The sequence below is a fragment of the Castanea sativa genome, chromosome 2, assembly GCF_040712315.1.
Source record: "Castanea sativa cultivar Marrone di Chiusa Pesio chromosome 2, ASM4071231v1".
Classification (NCBI taxonomy): domain Eukaryota; kingdom Viridiplantae; phylum Streptophyta; class Magnoliopsida; order Fagales; family Fagaceae; genus Castanea; species Castanea sativa.
In genome coordinates this window covers 15,467,225-15,474,993 of record NC_134014.1, presented here as the reverse complement: position 1 = coordinate 15,474,993, position 7,769 = coordinate 15,467,225, and the positions used below count along the sequence as shown (strand labels likewise).

At 36.3% G+C, this 7,769-nt stretch overlaps 1 protein-coding gene across 2 annotated transcripts; it reads right to left on the bottom strand.

Moving 5' to 3' along the window:
* Positions 1-204: 204 nt before the first annotated feature.
* Positions 205-7,466, bottom strand: LOC142624727 (ABC transporter B family member 11-like). Of its 2 annotated transcripts, none has more exons than XM_075798461.1 (13): positions 7,311-7,466; positions 6,132-6,454; positions 5,769-5,823; positions 5,484-5,659; positions 5,149-5,370; positions 4,824-5,062; positions 4,076-4,601; positions 3,580-3,853; positions 2,436-3,256; positions 1,905-2,171; positions 1,517-1,780; positions 1,089-1,382; positions 205-706 (listed from the first exon to the last, which is right to left on the bottom strand). In XM_075798461.1, exons 2-13 carry the CDS (start codon positions 6,384-6,386, stop codon positions 353-355), a joined length of 3,747 nt encoding a protein of 1,248 aa, XP_075654576.1. In that variant the 5' UTR covers positions 6,387-6,454; positions 7,311-7,466; the 3' UTR covers positions 205-352. The 2 variants fall into 2 exon arrangements, with proteins under 2 accessions (XP_075654576.1, XP_075654577.1); XM_075798462.1 differs by lacking the exon at positions 7,311-7,466 and adding an exon at positions 6,900-7,171.
* Between the last annotated feature and the right edge of the window lie 303 nt (positions 7,467-7,769).

Below are 7,769 nucleotides of genomic sequence, written 5' to 3'. Positions count from 1 at the left end.
TGATTGGACCAAATAACAATTGTTTAATATTTAGGGAGAAAAAATTATCTTCAAAAAATTTTAGAGAACAAATTATACATTATATTACAATTACAAAATAATTATTTATTTCAAGCATCTTGTGGGTCTACGACTAGTTATTATATATATGCGCATTACACATAGGACTATAGAAATTATGACAGGTAAGTTCTTGAACCGTTGGAAAAGTTACAAAACATGTCACTTTATTAAAAATTCACTTCAGAGGATAAATTCAAATCCACTGTCCTCAACATAGGTTTCTAGTGATGGGAAATTTTAGAAACTAATTTTAACATTTGGGGAAAGGCAAATACAAGAGGATTGCTTGTTAAGATGAAGCTTTTGTATGTAATGCTACCAAGGAAGCATAAATACCATCCTTGATATTGATTAAAGTTTCATGCTTGCCTTTCTCGGCTATGACTCCGTCTTTCACCACAGCAATTAAATCTGCACCCTTGATTGTGGATAAACGATGAGCTACCACCACGGTGGTTCGATCAAACATTAATCGATCCAATGCATCTTGAACCACTCGCTCAGACTCAGCATCTAGAGCACTAGTTGCTTCGTCTAGTAGTAGTATTTTAGGCACCTTCACTATAGCTCGTGCTATAGCCACTCGTTGCTTTTGTCCCCCAGACAATTTGACACCTCGCTCACCTACTGTTGTATCATATCCCTACATTCAGATTCCGCATTCCTTATAAGCATTATCAGTCCCACAAACACATATAGATTACAAACAACCTCATCAAATAGGCTTGTTAGATATATTAGGGTCCTATAGCCTAAACTTGTTGTAAGCCCACACTTACATGTCAAGTCATCACTGTAAAATTATACTTGCAGGACAAGTTATCTAGTCCTACAAGGATCATAAAAAAGATTAGCTAACTTGTCCTACAAGTATCATAGAAAATATTAGCTAATAAACAAGTAATGGACTTCTAAATAGTTTATTTGCCTCCCTTGAATGCACATGAACTCAAGAATAGTCTAATAACATATAGTTGCTAACTAGTCTATCTCATTGAAGCAACTTGATTGATCAATTTTTTTACCTGTTCTAAACTACTAATAAACTTGTGTGCATTTGCCAATTCTGCTGCGGCTAACATTTCTGTTTCAGTTGCATTTCCCTCCTTACCATAAGCAATGTTGGCTCGAATAGTGTCATTAAATAACATAGGCTCCTGGCTCACCAAACCCATTTGTTGCCTTAACCACTTCAGTTGTAGCTTTTGGATTTTAATACCATCTAGCGTAATGTAACCTGCATTAGGATCATAAAACCTCTGCAACAATGAAATCACCGTTGATTTTCCGCTCCCACTTTCCCCAACCAGAGCTACCGTCTGATTAATATAAAATTGAACTTGTTAGTAAATGGATATTAAAGTGAGACTAAAGTTTTTGAACCTTCTGTGGGGTTTGCCATAATGTAAAGTACAAAAATAACTTATGATGGTGCCAAGTCCTAACAAATTACCTTGCCAGAATGAATAGCCAAGCAAAGATCCCTGAATATTTGAACATCAGGTCTAAAGGGATAACTAAAGCTCACATGGTGAAGCTCAATTTCTCCCTTCACATCTTCTATTGTCATTCCGGAAACGTCACTAGAATCTATCTTTGATTTCCCGTTAAGAATTGCAAATATAGAAGCAGCAGAATTCTTTGCTTTACTGGCGTCTGGGGCCAAGGAGCTTGACTGAGAAATTCCAATGGCTGCCAAGGTGAGAGTATAGTAAACCTGTAATTTGGGATAGAAAAGATTTTATCAAGGGATAAATCGACGATGAATTTTACCTCTGTAGTAATAATAAGTTAGTTAGAATTTGAATGCCTGACTTGGTCGACAAGCCAGAAGATCTTACACGAAAAACTTCGGAGAATGTTGCTCTGCCATCCTTAACAAATTGTGCTCCAGCAAAATAGCAGCATGCATAGACTGAACCCATTAAGAAGAATGATAGCCCAAAACCTATCCCGCTGACTATCCCCTGCCTTTTTCCTGTCCTAGTAGGGCCTTCGCATTTCTTATTGTACAATTCCATCATCTTCTGTTCAGCACAGAAAGAAGCAACTGTTCTTATACTCCCTACTGCATCATTTGCAACTTGACTTGCTTCTTCATACATTTTCTGTTACCATTTAAAATTTCAGTATTGTTCAAAGGGACTATTTGAATGCATATGTTGTTCATTTAATAGTTAAGTCTATTCAAATATTGTAAAAATTAAACTTGACATTGGGGTGCAAAATATGCATTCAAAGAGAGTTTAGGGCAGTAAAGTGTAATTTTCCCCAAAAGAGTTTGTTTTCCACTTTTCCTCCATTACCCTCTCATTTGAAATTAAATATCTGTTATGCATTGGAGCTAGATGACTATGAAGTTTAAAGCAAACCTTTGCATCTGCATTGGATCTTTGCATGGCCTTTATCTGGGCATATACCCTTGCTCCCAAGAAAGGTAGCAAAACAAGAATTATTAAAGCCAATTGCCAGTTTGTTGTGAAAGCAATAACCAAGCCTCCAATAGCAGTTGCAATATTTTGAACAAGCAAAGCAAGTGCATCTCCAACCACCCCTCGCATAGAAGCTGCATCTGCAGAGAGCCTTGCACCAAGTGCACCACTTGAGTGCTTAGCTTCATCAAACCAACTTACGTCCATATAAACTACTCTCTCAAAGCACTTTGACCGGATCCTTCGTACTAACTTACACCCAGCAACAGCAAATAAATATGACATTGATGGTTGAGCCAATAGAGATGCCACACCAAGAGCAACAAAAGCGAATGCCCAAAATTTTGAATCCTTGCTGAGTTTTTCTTCTGGCTCATAGAAAGTTTTTATTATATAGGACAGTAGTATCCCGTAAACAGGTAGAATTAATCCATTGGCCACCGCAGCTATAGTGCCTAGAAGTAAAACTGGGATCTCTGGCTTGTTAAGATAAGCCAGGCGGTGAAGTGAGACTTCTGGAGGCAGCTTAGTAGTTGCTGAAGCAGGAGTAGTGGTTTCTGCAGGTGTTGTTTCCTGCACACTCACTGCATCAGGCACATCAAATGACTTCGAGAATGAGTGATGACTTGAATTTATTCTAGAAAGTTCTGTTCTGTCCTGATCATTTAGTGCATTTTGTTCCGACACTGTGCTAACATCTTGCAACAGTATAAGCTGACTATATGCTCCTTCGGGAGCCTCAATTAGTTCAGAATGTGTACCTGATTAATCAAGAGGGATAAGAATGCAATACTATGTTTATCTCAAGAATGATCTAATTAGCATGGTGATCAACTTAGTAATTTGAATTTTGGATTTAACCAGAAAAAGATAAATGTAAACTTCAAGCTACGAGCGATGCTTAGAGAAAGAGAGAGAGAGAGAGAGAGAGAGAGGCAACTTGTCTTTCTGAAACAACTATCAAAACTATATAGCTAAATGTGAATATATAACGAAGAGCTAATACATTCACAATAATGATGGGAAACTTGTAGTGGAACTCAGCTGCTAGAAAAGAACACACCAACAAATAGAATATATAAACCTTTTTCAACAATTTTTCCTTGATGTATCACTGCAATAGTATCAGCATTCCTCACTGTACTCAAGCGATGGGCAACAATAATGGTTGTCCGACTGGTCATAATTCTGTCCAAAGCCTCCTGCACAATTCTCTCAGATTCAGCATCAAGAGCACTGGTGGCTTCATCTAAAAGTAGAATCCTTGGGTCTTTCAGAATTGCTCTGGCTATAGCAATTCTCTGCTTTTGGCCCCCAGATAGCTGAGTTCCATGCTCACCAACCATTGTATCTAGTCCCTGAATACATCATACACAAAACCATATTATGACATAGATTCTAATGCTGTAAAACTCAATGCACATGTGTTCATCTTTCTACAGAAAACAGAAGTAAAAACATGAGAATACAATCATGGATATTCCAAGAGGGTTCTGTCATAGTAGAAACAATATAAAATTCCTAAAGGAAATGCAGACCAATAAATCATTCTAAACAAAAGATTAGATGATGAATTAAACCTGAGGAAGTTTATCTATGAATTTAGCAGCATTAGCAAGTTCAGCAGCAACTCTTATCTCTTCAGTAGTTGCATTGTCCTTCCCATAGGCAATATTGTCTTTAATGCTACAAGTAAACAACACAGGTTCCTGGCTGACGAGGCCAATTTTCTGTCTGATCCATTTTAGTTGGAACTCTCTGAGGTTAATCTTGTCAATAAGAACTTCACCAGCTTGCGGGTCATAAAATCTCTCAATCAAACTGATAACTGTTGATTTCCCACTTCCACTCTGTCCAACCAAAGCAGTGGTTGTACCACCAGGTATTGAAAGAGAAAATCCATTGAATATTTGTTCTTCAGGTCTTGCAGGATAACTGAAACAAACATCCCTTAGTTCTATATCTCCATGAATATCATCTAATTTCAGGCCACTATTGTCATAAGCGTCTATCTGTGGCTTCCTTTTAATTGTCTCAAACATTTTAAATGCTGCAGCTTGTCCAGCAGCAAAAGCACTCATGCATGGAGATGCTTGCCCCAGATTCCTGGAAATAAAAATTAATTTATATAAAATGTAAAATCTTTAGCTTTTTGGATTTATCAAATATCTCCTTTGATGTGTTATATGTGGCAGAAATGGGGCTTAAGGGGGTAATGAATTGTCAAATCTTGAACAAACATGCAGATTTGGTGTAGTATATATATGACAGATTATAATATCAGCATATCAATTTAATGAATAACTTATGAAGTGAAATGCAACTTACGTGGAGCCAACCATAACAGCAAACATTACAGTAATGACATCCCCTCCTGTATATCCTTTGTCAAGTATCATTTTCCCACCATACCATACTGCCAATGCATAACTGCAGTATAAAATAAACATAACCACACCAAGACTCAACCCAGCAGCCAAGCCCTCTTGAACACCAGACTTGTAAGCTTTGGTTAAGGACTTGTTGTATTTAGCTATAGCTTGCTTTTCCCCTGTATATGATGCAACCTGCATGGAGAATGGCCATCATGATTGAATATTATTTTAATAAAAGAAAGGGAAAATCAAAGAGTTGCTATGCCAAGTATTCATACAGTTCTGATTGAACCAATTGTCTGCTCTACTACAGTTGCTGCCACTGAATAAGCAGCTTGCCCACGGGATGCCATCTTTCTTATAATGATGTTCATGAAAGCACCAGAGATGACAAGAGGTGGAATTGTGGATAGCATGACACAGGCAAGAAGCCATCCCTTGATGAATGCTACAACAAAGCCCCCTATGAATGTTGCTACCAACTGTACAAAAGTTCCAACCTGCAAATTACAAAAATATATAAATGACTAAATAAGAGAGCATTTTAAACTCCAATTAGGGATGATTGGAGGAGATAGTAACAGTTTCAGGTGTTTGTGTGGTGCATCAATACCTTCTCACCCAAGGCATCTCGAATAAGAACAGTGTCTCCTGACATCCTCCCAATTATTTCCCCGGTGCTAGCTTCCTTATCAAAGAAGCTAATATCTTGCCTCAAAATTGTTTTTAAGTATAAACTTCTTATTCGTGCAGCCTGTCTCTCCCCGGTAACCATCCAACAAGTCACCTCTGGCAAAAAGAAAAAGAGGGGTATCTCAGTTCCAGTCAAACATTCTAGTCTATAAGCCATCTGGTATGTTTTAATGTGTAATCTCAGCAAGAAGGCTTATGTACTTACGGAAAAATGATGCAACACCGGTTCCCACAGCCAAGTATAAAAACTTTAAGGACCCCTGAGAATTAAAACGATCAAGTTGCCAATGATTACAGCAAATTATTGGAATAAACATACCGTTGTATTGAGTTAAGCAAAACAAGAGCGACACTGTAGTTGGGCAAGCATTTTAGAGAACAAAGAGACCACTTTGAAAGAACTGTTATAAGATTAAATGGAGTCCAAATTTCTGACGAATGGTGATTAGTATAGAGTACAATTATGTTTTCTTCAAGCAGCATGGTGAAGAAATGCTCAAATTTAAGAATTTAGCATAGATTTACGGCAAATATAGATGACTATTATCAGGTTTTGGTTGCAAAATACCTTGGAAACCTCATGAACTATATCTTTGGTATTCACAGTTCTTCCAAAAGAATCAATAATATTTCCCAAGGCTATGATCATGAGAGGAATAGAGATACCGCTACCAACAGCAGAAATTGTGCCAACTAACATTAATAGATAATCCAGGTGGTCAGCAAAGGAGAAAAGCTTGTAGTATGGTACTGTATTCGTGCTTTCCTGTTTACCCATTGTCTTGTTTGAATGTTGTTGGTTGTCTGTATTTTCTTTGGCCATGTTGCCTGCAGCAATACTTAATTTGCTACGGTTTATCACCTTGTAGAACTTGGATTATATGGCCACAGCTGCAAGACGAAAATATTTAGCACCCCATAGTTAAGGCAGAATGGATGAGTGAAGTTCAACATAATGATGTGAAGCAAGATGAAGAAATATTTTAAGCCTTCTCTCGATTTGGGATCATGAGTGTATATTGCATTAACTGATAAATAAACCAAGGAACAGATTCTTTTAGTATTTTTTTCTATTCATCATTAATTCTCGAAACTAATAAATTCTAAGGCAGTTAAGAAAATATAAATCAGTAAATGAATTCCAGAATGACAAACAAGGAGTTGGATTATCTAGCCCCAATGAACTGGTATCAAGGGGAACTTCACAAACCAAAAAAGTAGTAATATACGAAAGAATATTTATAACTCAATGAAGTTTGTAGAAGATCATTTCAGTGCAAGCACAAACCAAATTAAATAGTTTGGGATACAAGAATGAATGAGAAGAAGATGTTACCAAAATGTCAAACAATCCTCAGAGAGCAAGTAAGAGAGAGACACAGAGAAACTGTTGAAAACACCATTCTAAATAAATATACTTTTGAAACCGTAACCATATTTAAGGTTCATTCTTAGGAATCATGGGGATTGTATAATAGGTGGTATTAAGTATTTACGAATCAACAACTACAAAAATGATAAGCATCTGAGAATCAGACAGTATGCAACACTCAATCAAAAGAAACCATTACTGCCTTTACCGAAGATAGCATAACTAAAAAGCAACAAAGAAGCGAACAACCAAGTTGCCAACTAATACAACTTGCAACCCAGGTACTGTTCATATGTATATCTTTAATCATGATAGTTAAAGAGAAAAAGAACAGAATTTGTTTCAAGATAGGATTCCAAGAAACAGTAGACTAACCAAAGATGTCAAGAAGAACACTCAAAAAATTATCACTGTTTAGAATGTTTGCTTAATGTTGCAATTGCTCTTTCTCTGAACAAGCCAGGCTTTATAGGATACAGACAGCGCAACATTTATCAAAATTAAGTTCAAAGTTCAAACTGGAAAATGGAATAATAATAATAATAATAATAATAATAATAATAATAATAATGGGAAGAGCAATAATTAAAAATAAATAAATCATTTATTGTAAATAAGTTGAACCAAAAAAGTTTAGTTCTAAAAGTCTTTTCCTTTTTTATTTTTACAAACAATCTCATTATCCCTTAAATAATCTAGGATGCAAAGACATGGATACATGTATGGGTATGATATGGCGATACGAGAAATTTTTGAAAAATTATAACATGATACGGTCAAATAAGACATTGTTACGACATAAATACGACATGACTATAACACTCTAAATTAAGT